General features: G+C 35.3%; 1 protein-coding gene and 1 pseudogene across 5 annotated transcripts in view; one reads left to right on the top strand and one right to left on the bottom strand.

Moving 5' to 3' along the window:
- Nucleotides 1-25,218, bottom strand: part of CEP57L1 (centrosomal protein 57 like 1) — a 78,504-nt gene that overhangs the window by 5,749 nt on the left and 47,537 nt on the right. For all 5 annotated transcript variants that reach the window (XR_015251460.1, XM_086707553.1, XM_025925138.2 and 2 more), the window contains 7 exons: nucleotides 23,462-23,641; nucleotides 21,995-22,116; nucleotides 7,551-7,667; nucleotides 4,546-4,623; nucleotides 3,990-4,076; nucleotides 607-684; nucleotides 246-490 (listed from right to left, as the gene is read on the bottom strand). Coding sequence is in view for 4 of the 5 variants with exons in the window: in XM_086707553.1 (XP_086563679.1) it covers nucleotides 246-490; nucleotides 607-684; nucleotides 3,990-4,076; nucleotides 4,546-4,623; nucleotides 7,551-7,667; nucleotides 21,995-22,116; nucleotides 23,462-23,641 (907 nt within the window). In the remaining variant the exon portion in view is untranslated. The remainder of the gene's footprint in view (nucleotides 1-245; nucleotides 491-606; nucleotides 685-3,989; nucleotides 4,077-4,545; nucleotides 4,624-7,550; nucleotides 7,668-21,994; nucleotides 22,117-23,461; nucleotides 23,642-25,218) is intronic.
- On the top strand, nucleotides 1,826-2,570 carry LOC112861967 (ubiquitin-conjugating enzyme E2 D3 pseudogene; annotated as a pseudogene).

The raw sequence follows: 25,218 nt of genomic DNA, 5'->3' as shown, positions 1-25,218 counted from the left end.
AAGCCCCATATCAGGCTCTGTGCTGACAGCTCAGGGCCTGGAGCCTGCTTTGGATTCTGTGTCTCCCTCTCTCTCTGCCCCTCTGTGCTCTGTCTCTCTCTCTCAAAAATAAACATTAAAACAATTTTTTTTTTAAGTTTAAAAAAAGGTAAAGAATTCATAAGTGGCATTGTTCTTAAGACTGAGAAGAAAAAAGATGCCTACATATCTTGCTACTTCTTCTGATAAAGAATAAAAATACTTACATACTCATTTGGTCCAGTTCATCTTGCATTGCCATCAAAAGTTCAGACAAATTGTCACAAATAGAAAGGGAATTTTTTGAGTCAGAAGGTTCAGCTTTACACTGGGCACTTGTTCTAGTAGGCTTGTAGAGACATCTAAGCTCGGTAACTTCAGTAGGTTTCTGAAGGATATGTGGCCCATAATGTTGCATCATCTGCAGGAGGCTTTGCATACTTCTATTCACAGAATGGCCTGCACTGGCAGACTTTAGGGGAAAAGAAATAGCTGAGAACAGTTTTAAATGACTCATGGCATTTAAATAGCACTTACAACAAAACAGGAGTGTGTCAGAACAAGTATCTTCATTTTTTCCTCTCTTACCTTCTCAGCCATAATAGGCAGTGATTCAAACTTGGAATAAATTTGCTGACGTGGTCCTCTCTTTAAACATTTAGTTTTCTAAATATTAACGAAGGAAAAAGAGTAAACAAAAAAAATTTTTTAAGACATTTATGATATGAAGAAGTTTCGAAACTCAACAGTGAACAATCTGATTAGAAAGAAGCAAAAAATATGGATAGACATTTTGCTGAAAAGGTCATATGTACGGCAAATAAATACATGAAAAGATCTGCAACACATTAGCCATTAGGAAAATGCAAGTTACAATGAAATATCACTACACAGCTAACAGGATGGCCAAAATGGAGAACAGTGACAACAACAAATGCTGGCAAACATACAGAGAAGCCAGATCACTCATGCATCACTTGTAGGAATACAAAATAATATAGCCACTTTGGAAAACAATTTGGAAATTTCTTGTAAAACTAAACATGTACTTCTCATATGACCTGGCAATTATACTCTTGGATATTTATCCCAGAAAAATTAAAACCTACGCTCACACAAAAACCTATATGCAAATGTTCATAACAGCTTTATTTGTGATAGTCAAAAACTGAAAACGATCCAAATCTCCTTCAATAGGATCCACCAAATATCAACACATTCTTTTTATTTCTGTGTAGTATTTCATGTTATAGATGTACTACAGCTTAATCACTGATAGCAAAGCAGGATGAGCTGGACCAAATAAGTATGTAAGTATTTTTATTCTTTAACAGAAGTAGCAAGATACGCAGGCATCTTTTTTTTTTTTCTCAGTCTTAAGAACAGTGTCACTTATGAATTCTTAAAGGCCTCGCTTAGATTGGGATTTGTTTTCATCTGCAGAGTTGTCACTGATTTTTTATTGTATTTATTGATAGTACTAAATTTTCAACTGTGTATAATTACTACTTTTCCAATCTGAGGAGTTTCTGTGTTCCCAAGATCTGAACTGACAGACAATTATTACTGTGCTTCTAACAAATGGGTTCTGGTGACCTTAGATTTTATAAAACTGCTTCCAGGATCTATTGTATTGTTATCATCTGTTGTGTCATTTAGTGCCACTTTTATAAAGTATTGCAGAATACGTTTCTCTGAGTTTAGTACTAGGGGCAGCTTGAGGGAAGCCCTGGCCCCTCCCTCTGTGCCTGTGTCTGGCAGAGCCAGTGGGAGACAAAAAGACAATCCTTCCCTGTGCCTAGATAATCAAGAGTTTTGGTCCAGTCTTTGAGCCCCCATTGAGAAAGTGAGGGGCCAGACAAAAAGCACAAGTTATGGGATTGAAATGGATTAATAAGAGTGATTTGGCCCATGACCCTCTAGCACAGTGTTCTGCAGGTCCAGTTGGGGAAGATATGTTTCATCAGCAAGCCACAATTATGGGACCTAATGATGGCCCATATTGAGGCAGTGTATTCTTTTTGACAATTCGTTTTCCTATAGACTCTTCCTTGAAACCACCTAAGGTTGCATTTACAAGAAGAATTTATCAATATTTTTCAAATACTACAGGATTGGTAGCATTTGCCTTGATATTCGAAGATCACAGTGATCTCCTGCTTTAATTATTTATAAATTATCCATTTGTTCCCTGCTATATGATCCAAACCCAGATGACACCCTAGTGCCAGAGACTGCACGGATCTATAAAACAGAAGTACAACAGAGTATCCTGGAAATGGGCTCAGAAGTATGCTATGTGATGCTACCTTAAAGTCAGAATAGCCTGCATTATAGCTGGAATAAACTTTAAATTACTGTTCCTTTTTTGATTTTCTTATCTGGCTACTCCCTTATCAGACTTCATCTTTTAAAATGTTATTTTTTGTTTATCTCCCTCCATTCATTTGCATACTCATCTGACAAAGACCAGCTTTGGACAACAACTGCTTTTAGAAACTAAAAAGTAGTTATAAGGGAACAGTTGCCCAAGATTCAGAATTGTTTTTTTTTTTTTTAAAAAGAAGCATGTGTATTATGTGGCCAGTGTCTTTACTCTAACTTGGTTATGAGACTAAAACCATCCTGCACTGCTCTAATACACTGAAGAAATCACCTGAGCAGGAGGGAGGTGGATGCTCGGTTGTCACATCAAAGGAAGCAGCATTATTCAAGTACCCATTCTTTTTTTAAACCTTCTACTGTTAGAGATACTTTATGCTCAAAAATGATGTGACTGGGGGGGGGGGTGCCTAGGTTGGTTCTGTTGCTTCAGGGTCCGACTTCGGCTCAGGTCATGATCTTGCAGTGCATGGGTTCAAGCCCAGCGTAGGGCTCTGTGCTGACAGCTGGGAGCCTGGAATCTGTTTCAGATTCTGTGTCTCTTTCTCTCTCTCTCTCTGCCCCTCTCCCACTTGCACTCTGCCTCTCTCTCTCTCTCTCTCTCAAAAATAAACATTAAAAAAAACTGATGTGACTGGAGAATTGGTATTAATTTATGGCATCAGCAGAACAGAAAATGTGATGTATTTTATGCATGTTAATATAGGAATGACATGCTCTTGTTCTAAATGGATGTTCTTTTTTTTTTTTTTTTTTAATTTTTTTTTTTTTCAACGTTTATTTATTTTTGGGACAGAGAGAGACAGAGCATGAACGGGGGAGGGGCAGAGAGAGAGGGAGACACAGAATCGGAAACAGGCTCCAGGCTCCGAGCCATCAGCCCAGAGCCTGACGCAGGGCTCGAACTCACGGACCGCGAGATCGTGACCTGGCTGAAGTCGGACGCTTATCCGACTGCGCCACCCAGGCGCCCCGACATGCTCTTGTTCTATAGAGAATGGAAACTGGAAGCCAAATACCCTTTGTATTCCAAAATGGGGTCTCAAACATTTTTAAATTTTCATTTAAATTGTTAGGAGACTTGGAGCTATTCGTTAATCTATCTTCCAATACACCATTTAATACAGCATTAAATAAATGATACAAGCTGTCAATGGATGAGTAATCAACTAATAGCTCTGCTAGTAACTGATTTATTTTTCTTCAATAAAGTTGTACAAACTGAAAAAAAAAGAGTTTAGAACTAGAAAAATGTCTGTCTCTCTGGAAAAATTGGAATGCTATTGTTATTTCACAAAGACAGATACACTGACCGTTACATGCTCCTTTTTGCTTTGATTGTCAAGCAAGCTTGGAACTAGGTTTTGTGCTCAACTATGGATACTTTCTTTAACCTAGGTTTTATAGAATATTCTATCCTCAAACCTAAAACCATCATCACTCAACTTATGTTTTAATCCACATTTCATAGCATTATTGCATGTCTTTTATTATAAATCTCTTCAAATTCTTTTTGGAAATGGATAGATATAAATATTAGAAGAGTAAAGAAATAGACATTAGCAAATAAGAATAAAGTATCTGCCTACCTTTGAAGATTTCTTCTTCTCCTTGGAGCATTTTTTATTTGATACTGAAGACATTAAAATTCTACTGATTTCAAGTCCAGTTTGAAGCTACAATATTAAAGAACAAGCTTTATAAAACTGATTTTTAATAAGCTCTTCAAAGACATTATAATGAGAAATCAAGTCTCAGTTTATAAAGACAAAAATGCTTTCTGAGGAAGAAAACTCCAAACATTATTTTTTGTATGTGAAAGCTACTAAGTCTATTGATAATTACAACCATTTTCTGTTTATGAGAGAATGCATTACTTAATACACGTATACCAATCAACTGAAAATCTATATCAGGAATTCTTTTGTAGATATATGTCAAAATTTCAAGACTACAAGACCTCTCTTGGCAGTGCATCCAAGTATATAAATATACTGGCTGACTTACTAAGAATTTCATTAGTATAGCAAAAAGAGACAAAACTAACAAGCAATGAAGCAGAAATTATAGGCTTCAGACAATGAAAAATAAGTATAATAAATAATCTGTGGTTTATTTTGATACATAATATAATGCTCTATTTACTTCTGATGCTTTGTCCTGAAATAGCTTACGCTGATGTTCTTCTTCCTTAAGTTTTTCTTCTAAATGTTTAATCTTGCCCTGCAAAAGAACAAAAAAACCTGGGATTGTTATATAAAACCTAGAGTCAAATATCCTTTGTTCTTTTTCCAAATAGAGTGTTTGGAGTCTTGATTCTTAATAGTTCAGCAAATTAAACAGAAAGAAAGAAAAATAAAGGGCAAAAGATGCTAAGATTTTTCCTGGCTTCCTTCCTATGCTTCTTTATCTGCTATTACATATAAGAGGAACAAAGGGAAAGCAAAGAATGTACATGCAAAGACATTAACTTCCAGCAACAAAATTGTAATGATGAAACTTCTGAGGTCTAGAGGGTCAAACAATTATAGCTTGGGTCTCAGTGTTTCATTCAAAACATAGACAAATCACAATAAATTTCTACTGTGTGCATATTATAAGGGTGCAGTTGTTGGCAGAGGGAATTCATAGGAAGACATATAATAAATATAATATATAGAATATATCATAATAAAAAGCTTTTGTCCAGTGAAGGAAACAATCAACAAAACTAAAAGGCAACCTACAGAATGGGATAAAATATTTGCCAGTGACATATCTGATAAAGGGTTAGTATTCAAAATATACAAAGAACTTATAAAACTCAACACCACAAAAATGAATAATCCAAGTAAAGGGGTAGAAGACATGAATAGACATTCTTCCAAAGGAGACATCCAGATGACCAGAGACACATGAAAAGATGCTCAACATCACTTATCATCAGGGAAATGCAAATCAAAACTACAATGAGATATCACCTCATACCTGTCAGAATGGCTAACATCAACAACACAAGAAACAACAGGTGTTGGTGAGAATGTGGAGAAAGGGGAACCCTCTTGCACTGTTGGTGGGAATGCAAACTGGTGCGACCACTCTGGAAAACAGTATGGAGTTTCCTCAAAAAGTTAAAAATAGGGGCGCCTGGGTGGCTCAGTCAGTTAAGCGTCCGACTTTGGCTCAGGTCATGATCTCACAGTTCATGGGTTTGAGCCACAAGTAGGGCTCTGTGCTGACTGCTCAAAGCCTGGAGCCTGCTTTGGATTCTGTGTCTCTCTCACTCTCTGCCCCTCCCCTGCTCACATTTTGTCACTTTCTCTCTCAAAAATAAACATTAAAAAAATTTAAAAAAAAAAAGTTAAAAATTGAACTACCCAGAAATTGCATTATTAGGTATCTAACCAAAGAATACAAAAATATTAATTCAAAGGGACACGTGCACCCCTATGTTTATAGCAGCATTACTATAACAGCCAAATTATGGAAACAGCCCAAGGGTTCACGACTGTTGAATGGATAGAGAAGATGTGGCATGTATACACACACACACACACACACACACACACACACACACACACACAGAGGAATATTACTCAACCATAAAAAAAGAATGAAATCTTGCCATTTGCAATGATGTGGATGGAGCTAGAGAGTATAATGCTAAGTGAAAAAAGTCAGAGAAGGACAAATACTGTATGATTTCACTCATATGTGGAATTAAAGGAATAAAATGGGTGCCTGGGTGGCTCAGTTGGGTAAGCATCCAACTCTTGATTTCGGCTCAGGTCATGATATTATGGTTTGTGAGATGAACCCTGCGTCAGGCTCTGCATTGACAGTGTGGAACCTGCTTGAGATTCTCTCTCTCTGCCCCACCCCTGCTCTCTCTCTTTCAAAATAAATAAACATTTTTAAAAAATAAATAAATAAAACAAATGAACAACAAAAAAAAGAGAGATAAAGTAAAAAATAGGCTCTTGGGGAGCCTGGGTGGCTCAGTCGGTTGAGCGCCCAACTCTTGATTTTGGCTCAGGTTGTGATACCAGGGTTGTGGGATCGAGCCCCATAACAAGCTCTGAGCTGAGCATGGAGACTGCTTAAGATTCTCTCTCTTTCTCTTTGACCCCCTCCCCTGCTAGCATTCTCTCTCTCTCTCTCTAAAAAAATAAATAAAACAAATTAAAAAAAAAAAAAGACTCTTAACTATAGAGAACAAACTGATGGTTAGCGGAAGGGAGATGGGGGGAGGGATGGAGATTAAGGAACACATTTGTTGTGATGACTACCAGCTGATGTATGGGACTGCAGAATCACTATATTGCATACCTGAAACTAATATTACACTGTATGTTAACTAACTGAAGTTTAAATAAAACCTTTAAAAAAAAAAAGAAAAACAATTTTGTGACAATGTATGGTGAGGGATATTAATTAGACTTATTGTGGTCATCATTAGGTTGTACACCTGAAACTAATATAATGTTTCTTTCAGTTATAACTAAATTTTTAAAATATGAAAAAAGCATAAGATATGTTCCTTGTTATTTAACAGTTTACACTGTATGTAAGGAAACAAAAGTAATATACATGAAACAATTAAACAACAAAACAATGAATATAATTTGACTCAGACTATATACACACTCATACATATATATATGTATTTTATATATAATATACACATGTATTTCATCTTATATCCATGCTATGGTTCAGAGTGTGAAGACAGTACTATTTCAAAGGGAGAGCTTCCTGAGAATTGGAGAACTCAAGCAGGACCTGAAGAAGGTCTTATGAAATGAAGAAAATTTGGGTGGAGAAAGGAGAGGGCATTTCAGGATGGGATATAGGATAGACTTGACTGTAAGTGGTGAAAGTCAATCTTTTCAATATCCTTTAGGCAAATTATCTGACTAATGAAAATGTTCTGCCATTTCAGAAGAAGCCCAAATTACAATTTTACATCAAAAGGCAAGCTCATTCATGCCATGACAGAATGCATTAACTTTTCATCTCCACAGGCAGAAAATCATATCTGGATTACTAAGAGCTGTTAAAGAAGTTTTATAAATCAGATTTACTGTATATTCACATATAGGGCCAATAATGCTTAATACTATAGATTTATTCCTGGCATCATCACTTCAAAGAAACAAATGGAAGCTTACCTCAGCAGTTTTCTGAGTTGCTGTAAGTTTAAAACATTCTTTTTCTAAGACATCAAGCTTTTCAAGTTTTGCTTGCAGCTTCATATGATCTTGCTCTTTTTCCCTTTGAAGCTGGGCCTGGAAAGGATAAAAACAAAACCTGAATTTGGCAAGTAATGCCAATGGCTCAAGAATAATACAACTTCTGAGAATTAAAGCACAATAAATCTGTCATAAGAAACATGTATATACATGTACATAGGTGCTTATGAGTAAAAAACAGAAAAATAAAAATACTTTTAAAAAACAAACATAATATTAAAAAATGAGCTATATTAGCATCAATGAAACAAACTCTTCTATGTATGTTTATATGACATTTCTACTAAGGAAAACATCATCAGTGAAACATATATTAAATAAACTGTTATTTGTAGGGTGACCAAACCTACACATTGATAGATCTTTTAATTATAACACAGAAAATCAGCTATCAGAGAAATAAAGTATATAGAGAAACTGGAGAAAAGGAAAGTTATACATATATTTTCACATCTATACATTGTTTTGTAATGGTTATTTATTATCACACTAATGAAAGGTACTAATAATAGGGGCAACTGTGAGGAGGCAGGGGGTATATGAAAACTTTCTATACTGGCTGCTCAATTTTCTATAAACTTAACACTGCTCTAAAGAATAAAGAATATTAAAAAACAAAAAACTGAAACAAGCAATAAACAGTCTCAGTGACCTGTGGTCTAATATCAACTGGCATTACAGAGGGAGAGAAGGAGAGAAGAATTATTCAGGCAAAAATAATTATTTGAAGTTATGATAATGGCTAAAAATTTACCATTTTTAAAATGTTTATTTTTGAGAGAGAAAGAGACAGAGTGTGAGATGGAGGGGGGGGGGGCACATAGAGAGAGGGAGACACAGAATCTGAAGCAGGGTCCAGGCTCTGAGCTGTCAGCACAGAGCCTGACGCGGGGCTGGAACTCACAGACTGTGAGATCGTGACCTGAGCCAAAGTTGGATGCTTAACCAACTGAGCCACCCAGAAGCCCCCAAAATTTTCCAAATTTGATGAAAAATATTACTGGACGGATCCAAGAATAATAATAACAAATTAAAAAACCCAAGCAGATGGGGCGCCTGGGTGGCGCAGTCGGTTGAGCGTCCGACTTCAGCCAGGTCACGATCTCGCCGTCCATGAGTTCGAGCCCCGCGTCAGGCTCTGGGCTGATGGCTCGGAGCCTGGAGCCTGTTTCCTATTCTGTGTCTCCCTCTCTCTCTGCCCCTCCCCCGTTCATGCTCTGTCTCTCTCTGTCCCAAAAATAAATAAACGTTGAAAAAAAAAATTTAAAAAAAAAACCCAAGCAGAGTAAGTATAAAGAAAACCATATTTGGGCACATCATTATCAAATTACTAAAAACCAGTAATAAAGGGAAAACCTCAGAAGCAGTCTGAGAAGTGATGATTCATTATGCACAGAGGAATGAAGATAAAAATTCTCATTAGAAGCTATGAAATTCAGAAGACAATTGAGATCACATTTTTAATGTGCTGAGAGAACAAAAGCTGCCAACTAGAATTTTATATCCAGTGAAAATATCCTTCACCAATAATAGTGAAGGAAGGACTTGTCCAGAAAAATATATGCTAAGAGAATTCTCAGCATACTTTTAAAGGATGTACTTTGGACTGAAGGAAATGACACCAGACATAAGATCATACCTACACAAAGAAAGAAAAACATTGGAAATGGTAAAAATGTGAATAGATACGTATTCCATCTTATTTCTTTAAATTTTCTTTAAAGGACAACCTTTTAAAGCAAAACTAATAATGATGTAGCGTGAGTTTTATAACACATACAGAAATAAAATTATGAAAACTGTAGCACAAAGGGGACAAGTGGAATCACACTGTAGTAAGGATTGTACATCATATTGAAATGTTTTAATACTAATTCTTGGCCAACTGGTTTAGTTAAAAACACATATTTTAACTTGTACAACAGCTACTACAAAGAGGAGAGAAGTATCAGGAGGAAGAGAAGTCAATAAAATTTAAAAAGAAATCACTAGAGAAGTTAGAAAATATTTTTTAGCTGAATGACAAGAAAAACACAAAACATCTGGGGTGCCTGGGTGGCTCAGTTGGTTGAGTGATCTACTCGTGATTTCGGCTCAGGTCATGATCCGAGGGTTGAGGGATCAAGCCCTGCATTGGGCTCCGCTCTGAGCCTGCCTAAGATTCTCCCTCTCCCTCTTTCTCTCTCTCTCTCTCCACCCACCCTTCCTCCCCTTTCCCTGTCTTGCCTTCTCTCTAAAATTAACAAAACAAAACAAAACATCAAACTCTGTGGGAGGCAAGTAAAGCGGTTAAGAGTGAACTCAGTAGCTTTCATCATAAAATGGCAACATTTAAGAGAAAGAATAAAAGTTTTAAAATCAATAAGGAAGGAAATAATAAAATGGAAATCAATTATGTAGGAAATAACAAAAAACTATAAATAAAAAGTTATTTTCTTGCAACAGATGTAGGGGAAGGGAAGGAAAAGGAAAAAGAAGATAAAAACAGAGAGGGAGGCAAACCATTAGACTCTTAAATACATAGGACAAACTGAAGGTTGCTGGAGTGGGGTGGGCTAAATGGGTGATGGGCATTAAGGAGGGCACTTGTTGAGATGAGCAGTGGGTGTTATATGTAAGTAATGAATCACTAAATTCTACTCTTGAAATCAATACTACACTGTATGTTAACTAACTGGAATTTAAATTAACAAAAAGAAAAAAAAGAAATGAAAAAAAGATGCTTTCTCAAAAAAAAATGTTGCTTTTTTTGAAAAAATCAATAAAATTTATAGAAGTGATAGGTAGATGGATAATTTTTAAAAGAGTAAAATTATAAATTAGTAATATCAGAAATGAAAGAAGAGACATCTCTAAAGACACAAAAAGAAACAGAAAATCCAACTAGCCCTATATCTGGTAAATAAATTGAATTCATAATTTAAAAACTGTCCACAAGAATACTCCAGATCCAGATGGCTTCTATCAAATTTTAATTCTATCAAAAATTTAAGGAAGAAATAACACTAGTCTTATACAAGGTCTTTCAGGAAACAGAACAAGAGATCTTTCCAAGTAATTTTACAAGGGCAACAAAACCATGACACCAGAACTAGACAGACATTATGAGAAAATTACAAAGATCCTTCAAAGATACAGTCACAAAAATACTTAGGCAAAAATTTAGCAAACTGAATCAAGGAATGTAGAAAAAGAATAATGTATCAAAATCAGTTGGGGTCCACCCAAGAATGCAACATCGATTAACATTTGAAAATCAAATAATGTAACTTACCATATTAACAGAATAAAGGAGAAAAATCATATGACCCATCTGATGAGATGCAGAAAAAGCAATTAACAAAATTCAATACTCATTCATGACAAAAACTTTCAGCAAACTAAGAACAGAAGGTAATTTCCACAACTTCATAAGGGAGAGCTACGAATAACCTATAGATAATATCATAGTTAACAGTGAAAGATTGGCATCTTTCCCCAAAGATCAGAAACAAAACAAGGATGACAGTCTTTACTACTTCTACTTAAAAGTGTATTAGCTGTAATAGCCAGTGCAGTAAGGTGAAAAAAGGAAATAAAAGCCATAAAGATTGGAAAAGAAGAAATAAAACTGTCTTTATCCATAGATGATAGGATTATGTATACTGAAAATCCCTAAAAAATTGAAAACTACTGGAACGAACAAATTAGCAAGACTATAGGATGCAAAGTCACACAAATATCAATTTTACTAGTAATAGAAAAATGGGAGGAAATGATACTGTTCATCATAGCATTAAGAAAACATTAAATTCTTAGAGATAAATTTAACAAGAGATGTAAGACCTCATTAAAAACTACAAACCACAACAAAGAGAAAGTAAAGACTGAAATAAACGGAGAATTACATCATGCTCATAGATTGACAGATTAGATATTTTTGAGATGTCAATTTTCCTCCAAATGATCTCCAGATTTAACAAGACCACAGACAAAATCCCAGAAGACTTATTTTTTAGAAAATGCCACACTGAATATAAAATGTTTATAGAAGTGCAAAGGATCTATAATAACCACAATAATCTTCAAAAAGAACAAAGTGGGAAGATTTGCATTACTTGATTTCAAGACTTATTTTACAGCTACATGGTATACAGGGTCCCAGAAACAGACTTTATCTATATAGTCAATCAACTATACACAGAGCTGCCAATACAATTCAATGGGAGAAAGGATAGTATTGTAACAAATGGTGCTGGAACAACTGGACATCCACATGAAAAGAAATGTAACCTTCAACCTTTTCTCTCGGCATACAAAAATTCCAGATGGAGCACACAGAAAAATGCAAACCAATAACTTCTACAGAAAAATATTTTGGAAAACAGTTTAGAAGTTTCTTATAAAGTTAAACATGCACCTACCTGTGGCATCACAATTTTATTACTAGATATTTACCCAAAAGAAATAAAACATACATCCACAAAAGATTTGTACAAGAATATTCATAATAGCTTTATTCATCCTATCCCCAAACAGAAAACAAGCCAGATGTCAATCAAAATAAAAACAAATAGCAATCCCTACCCAAATAACACCAGCATTCTCCACAGAGCTAGAACAAACAATCCTAAAATTTGTATGGAACCAGAAAAGACCCCGAATAGCCAAAGCAATCCTGAAAAAGAAAACCAAAGCCAGAAGCATCACAATCCCAGACTTCAAGATGTATTACAAAGCTGTAATCACCAAGACAGTATGGTGCTGGCACAAAAACAGACACTCAGATCAATGGAACAGAATAGAGAACCCAGAAATGGACCCACAAACGTATGGCCAACTAATCTCTGACAAAGCAGGAAAGAATATCCAATAGAATAAAGACAGTCTCTTCAGCAAATGGTGCTGGGAAAACTGGATAGCAACATGCAGAAAAATGAACCTGGACCACTTTCTTACACCATACACCAAAATAAGCTTAAAATTAATGAAAGATCTAAAAGTAAGACAGGAAGCCATCAAAATCCTCAAGGAGAAAGCAGGCAGAAACCTGTTTGGCCTTGGCTGCAGCAACTTCTTACTCAACACGTCTCCAGAGGCAAGGGAAACAAAAGCAAAAAAGAACTATTGGGATCTCCCTCATCAAAATAAAAAGCTTCTGCACAGCAAAGGAAATAATCAGCAAAACTAAAAGGCAACTGATGGAATGGGAGAAGATATTTGCAAATGACATATCAGATAAAGGGTGAGTATCCAAAATCTATAAAGAACTTATCAAACTCAACACCCCAAAACCCCCCACAAATAATCCAGTGAAGAAATGGGCAAAAGACATGAATAGACACTTCTCCAAAGAAGACATCCTGATGGCTAACAGACACGTGAAAAAATGCTCAACATCACTCATCACCAGGGAAATACAAATCAAAACCACAATGAGATACCACCTCACACTGGTCAGAATGGCTAACATTAACAACTCAGGCAACAACAGATGTTGGCGAGGGTGCAGAGAAAGGAGAATCCTTTTACAGTGCTGGTGGGAAAGCAAACTGGTGCAGCCCCTCTGGAAAACAGTATGGAGTTTCCTCAAAAAATTAGAAATGGAACTACCCTACGGCCCAGCAATTGCACTACTAGGTATTTATCCAAGGGATACAGGTGTGCTGTTTTGAAGGGGCACATGCACCCCAATGTTTATAGGAGCACTATTAACAATAGCCAAAGTATGGAAAGAGCCCAAATGCCCATCAATGGATGAATGGATAAAGAAGATGTGGTATACACACACACACACACACACACACATGCACACACAATGGAGTATTACTCGGCAATCAAAAAGAATGAAATGTTGCCATTTGCAACTACATGGATGGAACTAGAGGGTATTATGCTAAGCAAAATTCGTCAGTCAGAGAAAGACAAATATATGACTTCACTCATATGAGGACTTTAAGATACAAAACAGACGAACATAAGGGAAGGAAAGCAAAAATAGTATAAAAACAGGGAGGGATAAAAACATAAGAGGCACTTAAATATAGAGAAAAAACAGAGTCGCTGGGAGTGTTGTGGGAGGAGGGATGGGCTAAATGCCCTTCTTTAAGGGACATTAAAGAAGACACTTGCTGGGATGAGGTCTGTATGTTATACATAGGGGATGAATCACTGGAATGTACTCCTGAAATCATTGTTGCACTATATGCTAACTAACTTGACTGTAAATTAAAAAAATAAAATAAAATAAAACCTGAAAAAAAAAGAAATGCAACAGATTTCTATACATTGATTTTGTATCCTGTTACTTCACTGAATTTGTTTATCAGTTCTAGCACTATTTTCATGGAGTCTTTTCAAGTTTTCTATATAAAGTATTATGTCATCTGCAAATATTAGAAGTTTTACTTCTTCCTTGATGAAACACTGATGAAAGAAATTGAAGATGACAGAAATAAATTGAAAAACAAACATTGTTAAAATGTCTATATTACCCGAAGCAATCTATACATTTAATGTAGTCTCTAACAAAATACCAACAGCATTTTTCACAGAGCTAGAAGAAACAATCTTAAAATTTGTATGGAACCACAAAAAGACCAATGCAATCTTGAAAAAGGAAAGCAAAGCTAGAGGCATCACAATTCCATACTTCAAGTTATATTACACAGCTATAGTGATTAAAACAGTATGGTACTGGCACAAAAATAGACACATAGATCAATGGAACAGAATAGAAAACCCAGAAATGAACCCACAACTATATGGTCCATTAATCTTTGCCAAAACAGGAAAGAATATCCAACAGAAAAAAGATAGTCTCATCAATAAATGGTGTCGGGAGAGCTGGACAGCAACACACAGAAGAACGAAACTGGACCACTTTATTACACCATACACAAAAATAAATTCAAAATGGATTAAAGACCTAAATGTGAGACAGGAAACCTTTAAAACCTAGAGGAGAACACAGGCAGTAACCTATTTGACATTGGCCATAGCAAACTTCTTTCTAGATATATCTCCTGAGGCAAGGGAGACAAAAGCAAAATAAACTATTGGGACTTCAACAAAATAAAAAGATCTGCCCAATGAAGGAAACAATCAACAAAATTAAAACGGAGCCTACAGAATGGGAGAAGATATTTGTCAACGACATATCTGATAAAGGGTTAGTATCCAAAATATACAAAGAATTTATAAAACACAACACTACAAAAATGAATAATCCAATTAAAAAATGGATAGAAGACATGAATAGACATTATGTCAGAGAAGACATCCAGATGGCCAACAGACATGTGAAAAGATGCTCAACATCACTGATCATCAGGGATATACAAATCAAAACTACAATGAGATATCACCTCTCATCTGTCAGAATGATTAAAATCAACAACACAAGAAACAGGTGTTGGCGAGGATGTGGAAAAAGGGGAACCCTCTTACACTGTTGGTGGGAATGCAAACTGGTGTAACCACCGTGGAAAATAGTCTCCTCAAAAAGTTAAAAATAGAACTACTCTACGATCTAGCAATTGCACTACTAGGTATTAACCAAAGAATACAAAAATACTAATCCAAAGGGATACATGCACCCTATGTTTATAGCAGCGTTATGTACAATAGCCAAATTATGGAAAAAGTTCACACACACACACACACACACATGCACACACATGAAAAATGGATAAAGAAGATTTGGGTGTTTGTGTGTCTATATATATAATGAGATATTACTTGGCCATAAAAAAGAATGAAATCTTGCCATTTGTAATGGTATGGATGGAGCTATAATGCTAAGTATATAATGCTAAGCAAAGTAAGTCAGAGAAAGACAAATACCATATGATTTTACTCATCTGTGGAATTTAAGATACAAAACCAATGAGCAAAGGAGGGAAAAGAGAGATACTAATCAAGAAAAAGACTCCAAACTGTAGAGAAAACTGATGGTTACCAGAAGAGAGGTGGGTGGGGAGATGGGTCAAGTGGTGAGAATTAAGGAGTGCACTTGTTGTGATGAGTACTGGGTGTTATATGGAACTACTGAATCACTATATTGTACATCCGAAACTAGCATACTATATATTAACTAACTGGAATTTAAATAAATTATACTTAAAGGAAAAAAGACACTATGAAAAGAAATAACATACATAACAGACTATATAAGCACTCTTACAAGTTAGCTCCAACTGGGTGCTGGCTCTGAAAGACAAAAACACAGACTTTAAAATAATTATACTTGCTATGATCGAGGAGATAAAAGATGACTGACATTTTCAACAAAGCATTGAAAACCATAAAATGACAGAGCAGATTTGAGAAAGAACCAAATAAAAATTATGGAACTGAAAATTATGGTATCTGAAACTTGAACTGAATGGATGGATCCAGCAGTAGATTGGAAGAGATAATCAGTGAATGGGAAGGCAAAATCATCCAGATCAGCAAAGAGACAAAATGAAAGTAAATTCAGAAAATAGATCAAGAGGCATAAGTTAGAGTGTGAAGGTCAAACTTATGTGTAATTAGAGTTCCAAAAGGAAAGGAGAGAGAATGGGACATAAGCAATATTTGAAGAGATAGTGATAGAATTTTCCAAAAAGGGATTTTAAAAAATCACACCACAGATTCAAGAAAACCAAACCTATAAAACCTATAAAGCTAAATCAGGAATAATAAAAATAAAAAGAAATACATACCTAGATACCTCATAATGAATAATAGGCATAAAATCCTAAAAGCTGCTGGGGGATAAAAGACTACATTCAAAGGGACAATTAAAGTGACATCTGACTTCTCAACTGAAAGTACTGAATTCAGAAGACAGATTGTGCGTGCCTCTGTGTGTGTGTGTGTCTGTGTGTGTGTGTGTGTGTGTGTGTGTGTATGAATAAGTCCAAATGAATATTGCATACAAGCAATTATAATGTTTTATGTGGCTTAAAGTTATATAAAGGATTGAAATTAATGAGAACGATAGTTTATAAATTAGGAAGGAGTAAATGTAGTTTAAAGTGTTGTAAGGTTTGGGGCAACTGGCTGGCTCAGTTGGAAGAGCATGCAGCTCTTGATCTCAGGATTGTGAGTTCAAGCCCTATGTTGGGTGTAGAGATTACTTAAAAATAAATTAAAGACTAAAATATAATATTGTGTTGTAAGGTTTTTGCATTGTTATGGAATGGTTCACATTACCAATCAATACTGTATTTTAATGGGTCAAGTATTTAATATTTTTCAAGGAACTATAAAAGTTGACTCCAAAATTTATATTAAAAAGTAAAGGTCCTAGAATAGCCCAAATATTTTGAAGAGTAAGGTGAGGTCTTGCTCTACTACATGTTGAAACACATTGTAATGCTATCAAAATTTACATATTTGTATGGATGGACAACCAGAATAAAGGAATAGAATAAACTCAGGGACAGACTCACTTACATGGAAATTATATACAACAAGGGTGCCATTGCAGATCACTGGAGGAAAGACAGACTGCAATGAATGGTTTTGGGAAAACTGATTAGCTACGTGAGAAAAAAAATGAAATTGGATGCCAGCCTTACATTATACACAAAAATCAATTCCAGATGGATTTAAGATTTACATGAAATCTTTGTAATTTTTAGAAGCAAATGCAGAACAATGTCTTGATGACTTAGGAATGGAGAAGGATTTCTTAAACAAGACAAAAAAGTAACTAAACAGCAGAAAAATGGGCACAGTATAGGAAAAAGGAAATCACAAATGGTCATACATTTATAAAAGAGTTATCATTCTCATTAGTAACTAGGAAAATGCAAATTAAAACCACAAGATACTATTGCACATCCACCAGATTGGAAAAAATGTAAAAGTCTGACAATTCTGAGTTGTGTAAATAAGGGTACAGCAACCAGAAGAGCAACCACTTGATGAAGTTCACTTATTTTATCTTCTAAAATAACCTCAAAATTCCTATTGTAGCTAAGTATTGTTGATCAGTGACTTTTAACAGTTTTAAATGTTTTTATTGAGTTATAATTTACATATGAAATGCACAGATCTGATAAATAAGTATATAATCCACAGCCCTATCAGACAATAGAAATTCTCTCATATCTCTGTCAAGATATTTCCTGCTTTCTCCCAACTACCAACAAGACAACTACTATGCTGATTTATTCTACCTGAGAGTTTTTGCCTGTCTCAGAATTTCATATAATTGGATCATAGGAAATGTACTGTCTTGTTTAGCATAAAGTTTTTTATTAATGCATGTTGTCTGTATCAATAGCTTTTGCTTTTTATTGCTTATAGAATTTATTACATAGATGTAAGCATGATTTGCTTATTTGTTTTTGTTTTGTTTTTAATTTACTATTATTATTATTATTTTTAATTTACATTCAAGTTAGTTAGCATATAGTGCAACAATGATTTCAGGAGTAGATTCCTTAATGTCCCTTACCCATTTAGCCCATCCCCCCTCCCACAATCCCTCCAGCAACTTTCTGTTTGTTCTCGTATTTAAGAGTCTCTTATGGTTTGTCCCCCTCCCTGTTTTTACATTATTTTTTAAATTTTATTTTTAAAATTTACATTCAAACTAGCATGTAGTGCAATGATGATTTCAGGAGTAGATTCCTCAATGCCCCTTACCCACTTACCCACCCCCCCTCCCACAACCCCTCCAGTATATTTAAGTGTCTCTTATGTTTTTAACCCTCCCTGTTTTTATACTATTTTTGCTTTCCTTCCCTTATGTTCGTCTGTTTTGTATCTTAAAGTCCTCATATGAGTGAAGTCATATATTTGTCTTTCTCTGACTGACGAATTTTGCTTAGCATAATACCCTCTAGTTCCATCCATGTAGTTGCAAATGGCAACATTTCATTCTTTTTGATTGCCGAGTAATACTCCATTGTGTGTGCGTGTGTGTGTGTGTGTGTGTGTGTGTATACCACATCTTCTTTATCCATTCATCCATTGATGGGCATTTGGGCTCTTTCCATACTTTGGCTATTGTTAATAGTGCTCCTATAAACATTGGGGTGCATGTGCCCCTTCAAAACAGCACACCTGTATCCCTTGGATAAATACCTAGTAGTGCAATTGCTGGGCCGTAGGGTAGTTCCATTTCTAATTTTTTGAGGAAACTCCATACTGTTTTCCAGAGGGGCTGCACCAGTTTGCTTTCCCACCAGCACTGTAAAAGGATTCTCCTTTCTCTGCACCCTCGCCAACATCTGTTGTTGCCTGAGTTGTTAATGTTAGCCATTCTGACCAGTGTGAGGTGGTATCTCATTGTGGTTTTGATTTGTATTTCCCTGGTGATGAGTGATGTTGAGCATTTTTTCACGTGTCTGTTAGCCATCAGGATGTCTTCTTTGGAGAAGTGTCTATTCATGTCTTTTGCCCATTTCTTCACTGGATTATTTGTGGGGGGTTTTGGGGTGTTGAGTTTGATAAGTTCTTTATAGATTTTGGATACTCACCCTTTATCTGATATGTCATTTGCAAATATCTTCTCCCATTCCATCAGTTGCCTTTTAGTTTTGCTGATTATTTCCTTTGCTGTGCAGAAGCTTTTTATTTTGATGAGGGAGATCCCAATAGTTCTTTTTTGCTTTTGTTTCCCTTGCCTCTGGAGACGTGTTGAGTAAGAAGTTGCTGCAGCCAAGGCCAAACAGGTTTCTGCCTGCTTTCTCCTTGAGGATTTTGATGGCTTCCTGTCTTACTTTTAGATCTTTCATTAATTTTAAGCTTATTTTGGTGTATGGTGTAAGAAAGTGGTCCAGGTTCATTTTTCTGCATGTTGCTATCCAGTTTTCCCAGCACCATTTGCTGAAGAGACTGTCTTTATTCTATTGGATATTCTTTCCTGCTTTGTCAGAGATTAGTTGGCCATACGTTTGTGGGTCCATTTCTGGGTTCTCTATTCTGTTCCATTGATCTGAGTGTCTGTTTTTGTGCCAGCACCATACTGTCTTGGTGATTACAGCTTTGTAATACATCTTGAAGTCTGGGATTGTGATGCTTCTGGCTTTGGTTTTCTTTTTCAGGATTGCTTTGGCTATTCGGGGTCTTTTCTGGTTCCATACAAATTTTAGGATTGTTTGTTCTAGCTCTGTGGAGAATGCTGGTGTTATTTGGGTAGGGATTGCACTGAATATGTAGGTGGCTTTGGGTAGTGTCGACATTTTAACAATATTTGTTCTTCCAATCCAGGAGCATGGAATATTTTTCCATTTTTTGGTGTGTCTTCTTCAATTTCTTTCATAAGCTTTCTATAGTTTTCAGTGCATGGATTTTTCACCTCTTTAGTTAGGTTTATTCCTAGGTATTTTATAGTTTTGGTGCAATTGTAAATGGGATTGAATCTTTGATTTCTCTTTCTGTTGCTTCATTATTGGTGTATAGGAATGCAACCGATTTCTGTGCGTTGATTTTATGTCCTGTGACTTTGCTGAATTCATGGATCAGTTCTAGCAGTTTTTTGGTGGAATCTTTTGGGTTTTTCAGATAGAGTATCATGTTGTCTGCAAAGAGTGAAAGTGACTTCCTCCTTGCCTATTTGGATGTCTTTTATTTCTTTGTGTTGTCTGATTGCTGGGACTAGGACTTCCAACACTATGTTGAATAACAGTGGTGAGAGTGGACATCCTACATCCTTGTCTTGTTCTTGACCTTAAGGGGAAAGCTCTCAGTTTTCCCCCTTGAGGATGATATTAGCGGTGGGTCCTTCATATATGGCTTTTATGATCTTGACGTATGATCCTTCTATCCCTACTTTCTTGAGGGTTTTTATCAAGAAAGGATGCTGTATTTTGTCAAATGCTTTCTCTGCATCTATTGAGAGGATCATCTGGTTCTTGTCTTTCTTTTTATTAACGCGATGTATCACATTAATTGATTTGCAGATATTGAACCAGCCCTTCATCCCAGGTATAAATCCCACTTGGTCATAGTGAATTATTCTTTTAATGTATTGTTGGGTCTGGTTGGCTATGAGGACTTTTACATCCATATTCATCAGGGAAATTGGTCTGTAGTTCTCTTTTAGTGGGGACTTTGGTTTTGGAATCAAGGTAATGCTGGCCCCATAGAATGAGTCTGGAAGTTTTCCTCCCATTTCTATTTTTTGGAACAGCTTCAATAGAATAGGTGTCAACTCTTCTTTAAATGTTTGGTAGAATTCCCCTGGAAAGCCATCCTGCCCTGGACTCTTGTTTTTTGGGAGATTTTTGATTACTAATTCGAAGAAATCTGTTGCATTTCTATACACCAATAATGAAGCAGCATAAAGAGAAATTAAGGAATCAATCCCATCACCAGTGCACCAAAACCAGTAAGATACCTAGGAAAAAACCTAACCAAACAGGTCAAAGACTTGTACTCTGAAAACTACAAAACACTAATGAAAGAAACTCTCATAGTGTCTTAATTCCTTCTGCCTGGTTATGTTTGACTGAAAGTTTTTCACTGCGTCAAAGAAAGGTTTGTAGAAATAATTTCAGATCCCTAGGAACATTAGCTATCCAGGATGACTTCAATCCAATTTCAAAGACTAAGATTTTCTGGATTACTCTGATCGATTTATCTGGGTTGTTTTCTTTCTTGTTCATCCCTACAAAGCATTTGGAGCACAATGGATCTATCAGGGTTCCTACTCTTGCTAGGCCCTGGAATCTAACTTCAATTTCTTTAGCCCCATAGCTTTGAAAAGCATTATCTGGCCACGCAGTTGAATCTCTGGAATCAGAAATGCCCTAAGAAGGATAGGGCCTGAAACTAGCCTCTCTAGAGGCCAACCTCTTTGGAGGCCAACCACTTTGGATTTAAGTCTACACCCATTAATTTTTAATTGGTGATTTTTCTTTTTTTTCTTTTTTTTTTTTTAAATGTTTATTTATTTTTGGGACAGAGAGAGACAGAACATGAACGGGGGAGGGGCAGAGAGAGAGGGAGACACAGAATCGGAAACAGGCTCCAGGCTCTGAGCCATCAGCTCAGAGCCTGATGTGGGGCTCGAACTCACGGACCGCGAGATCGTGACCTGGCTGAAGTCGGACGCTTAACCGACTGCGCCACCCAGGCGCCCCTTTAATTGGTGATTTTTCATCACTTAGTTAACTCTCCAATGCCTTTATGTATTTTTTCCCTTTCTTCCTTTCTTCCTCCCTCCCTGTCTCCCTTCTTTCCTTCTTTTTTAATATCTTGCCTAGTTTTTCTTGTTTCCTTCTACACAAAGCTTAGTCCAATGACCCAGTCAGCTTCAATGTAAGTGGAAATCTCAATATAGCTCTTTATCCTACTTAAGATTGTAATACAATCTTCCCATAACATTATTCTCCCAAAACATATTAAATTATATTTTATTCATATAAAAATATGTTCACCTGTTGCTGTAGGATCATATTCTTCTCTCGCTCTACATTGAGAACCATTCTCTTTGTATATTCTAGTTGCTTCTCTAGAAGAGTACAGCGAACCTGGGCAGAATTTAACTGTATAGTAATATCTGTGAGAAAGAAAAAGTAATAATGTGTTGATTATCACATAGATTACAGGTTTGGTTATCATGAGAAATACATTATGTAAATTCAATCAAGACCTAGAAGTTCAAGAAATCTTTAGTTCTAATACTGGCTCTCTAAGAGTTATGGACACACATTTTGTGAATTTCTCATTAAGTACATATAACTAGTTTAACACTGTCTCCCCCTAAAGATCCACAGGGTACACTTATGAAAGAGTAAGATGTCAGTGACTTACTTGTGGGATGATAGAAATCCTGGATGTTCCTGGGAAATGACAGAGGACCTAAAGTCTCTTTCTTATCTATATAGTTTTCTCTTTCAGGAAACTCGGGTATATGCATTTTACCATTCCCATTTCCTCTGCTCTTGACTACTGACAGCATAGTTAATGTCCTAAGAAGTAATCCCTTCTAATCCTTTAATTTTTTACTTTCCTCAGCAGTTTCTTCCACTTTTGTCCAATTACCTCAGAAAAATTTTTCTCATTTCGTCACTCTTTTTGTAAGTTGACACACAAATTTGAACCTTATTTATGATGGTGAATGTAGTACAAGGGAAAAGAAAGTTACACATTATGAAGTAAACTTATATAAATAACTTACTTTTTTTTTTTTTTTTGAAAATTTTTATGTTTATTTTTGAGAGAGACAGAGGGCAAGCAGGGGAGGGGCAGAAAGAGAGGAAGACACAGAATCCAAAACAGGCTCCAGGCTCCGAGCTGTCAGCACAGAGCCGGACGCAGGGTTTGAACTCACAGACAGTGAGATCATGACCTGAGCTGAAGTTGGACACTTAATCCAGGAGCTCCTAAAGAATTTATGTTCTAAAATTTAAAAACTTATGTCCTGATGTTCTTTTGTAATTTCCACAGAAATCTCTACTTACCTGTCCATTTCCTCTAATTAACCTTTCAAGTTAATAAAAGAATTGTATTCATTTTTATGGTTTCTGTATTGTTTAATTACTAGTGTTGCTTTATATTTTCAAATTTAAAAAATCAGTGTTGACTGAAAATATAAAGTATTTCAATTATATTATGGGTAAAACTAGATTTTTTTGGTATTCTGAAAATGTCCTAATTTCTAAACACAATTTGTCTAAAAACTTAATTTTTTCTTTTAATCTCAATAATTTATGAACTGGGATAATATATGTAAGCTCAATATTATATCCATTTAATGCAAATTATCAAATTGAGAACAAGCCCTCAAGGTTTGAATATACATAAGAACAAAGATATTTGAGTAAATGTTAGACTGGGCTTATTATTTTCAAGTTGTAAACTCTGATAATTCCTTGTTTTTGAGAACTATTGAATTTTCTTACCTTTTTTCTGCTTTATCAGTTCCTGGTGTACCAGATTTCTCTCATTTGTTTCTTTCTCCAAGGCCTCTTTATACTGTGCTGCTTCTCTGGAAAGAATGTTCAGGTTGTCCTCAGCTTGTGTTCTCTCCAACTCTAAACGATGAATCTTTTCCTGAAGAGTTTTTAAGGCTAAAATTAGAGCTGTTGCAAAAAAAAATTTGCTTGTTATTTTAATGAAAATTTTTGAACACTTACACAGTATCATATAAAAGTAACAGTATATTTTTGTTAGTAAGCCAGAAAAACGTACAAGTAATGTATATTCCTCAAAAAAATTCACTAAACCTCTAAAGAGAGACAAATTTTTTCTAACATATCTTATAAAAACAGTATATTTGTGATTGTATGTAGTAATTTTCTAGGTTTGAGACAGCTAATAATCACAATTTAGTTCAATAAAATATATATCTTCAAATAAAAAGACTTAAAAAAGAAATAGTCTAGGAGGCGTAAGAGTCTGAGTATGGATAAAGAAAATTTAAATGTAGTATCCACTAATTAACATGGAAATTTAGGTTTAATGTTAAAGGTTTTTCTCAGTTCTTGATATGTTCAGTTTAGCTAAATCACAAACACGTTATGATTCTTTGTCTAAGATTACAGTATTAATAATCAGAACATATGAGTTAGAACACAATTTCTTCCACTAGAAAAAAAATTATACCCTAGTGGTTTGATTCATATCAGGCTTGAAAGATTTTAAGTGGTACACATATACTACTGTGATTTTTATTCAGCTATATTAATATCATGATGATTCAGGTAAGTTCAGAGTTATAAAAATTTCAAGTAATAATGTCTATTCAGTTATAACTTCAAAGTATACAACTAGAGGGGAATGGAATATAGGTAAATGTTATAGGTTATAGGTTAATTTTTACATACAGGCATACTTGGTCTTATTGTGCTTCACTTTATTGCACTTAACAGATACTGCATTTCTTTTTTTTTTTTTTTTTTTTTACAAATTGAAGGTTTGTGGCAACCCTGTGTTGATTAAATCTGCCAGTGTCATTTTCCCAACAGCATTTGCTCACTTCATGTCTCTGTGTCACATTTTGGTAATTCTTGTACTATTTCAAACTTTTCATGATTATTATATTTGTTACGGTGATCTGTGTTCAGTCATTATAACTCACTGAAAGCTCACATGATGCTTAGCATTTTTTAGCAATGAAGTATTTTTTAGTTAAGATATGTAGTTCATTGTTTTTTAGACAATGCTACTGCAAAATTAATAGACTACAGTGTAGTCTAAATGTAACTTTTATATGCACTGAGAAACCAAAAAATGCATTTGACTCACTTTATTGTGATATATTCACTTTATTACAGTGGTCTGGAACCAAGCCCACAATATCTCTAAGGTATGCCTGTAGTTTATGTCCAATTAGGACGATGTTTGCTAGAGATCACCATTTGTTTTTTGTTTTGTTTTTTAAAATGAGATCAGAAATTACATTTATTGCTCTTTAGATGCAATACCTGGCTTGCTGATTTGGAATATTTCGTACAGCTTTTTACACCACACTGCTAGTCTATTTATTAATGGTAACTATAATCACAGAATATTAAAAAACAAGGTGATAGCATCTTAGCAGGTAATTTGTATGGCATAGGTATGCCTAAATTCATAAATGTTTTCCTAATTCAATTATGAGATTCTCCTAAGTTTATATTTTAAAAGACAATACTTACAATGTACTTACAATGTATGG

The sequence above is a fragment of the Puma concolor genome, chromosome B2, assembly GCF_028749965.1.
Source record: "Puma concolor isolate L17-30 chromosome B2, mPumCon1.1.hap2, whole genome shotgun sequence".
Taxonomy (NCBI): domain Eukaryota; kingdom Metazoa; phylum Chordata; class Mammalia; order Carnivora; family Felidae; genus Puma; species Puma concolor.
The sequence above is the reverse complement of the archived record's forward strand: the minus strand, read 5'-3'. Positions and strand labels throughout refer to the sequence as shown.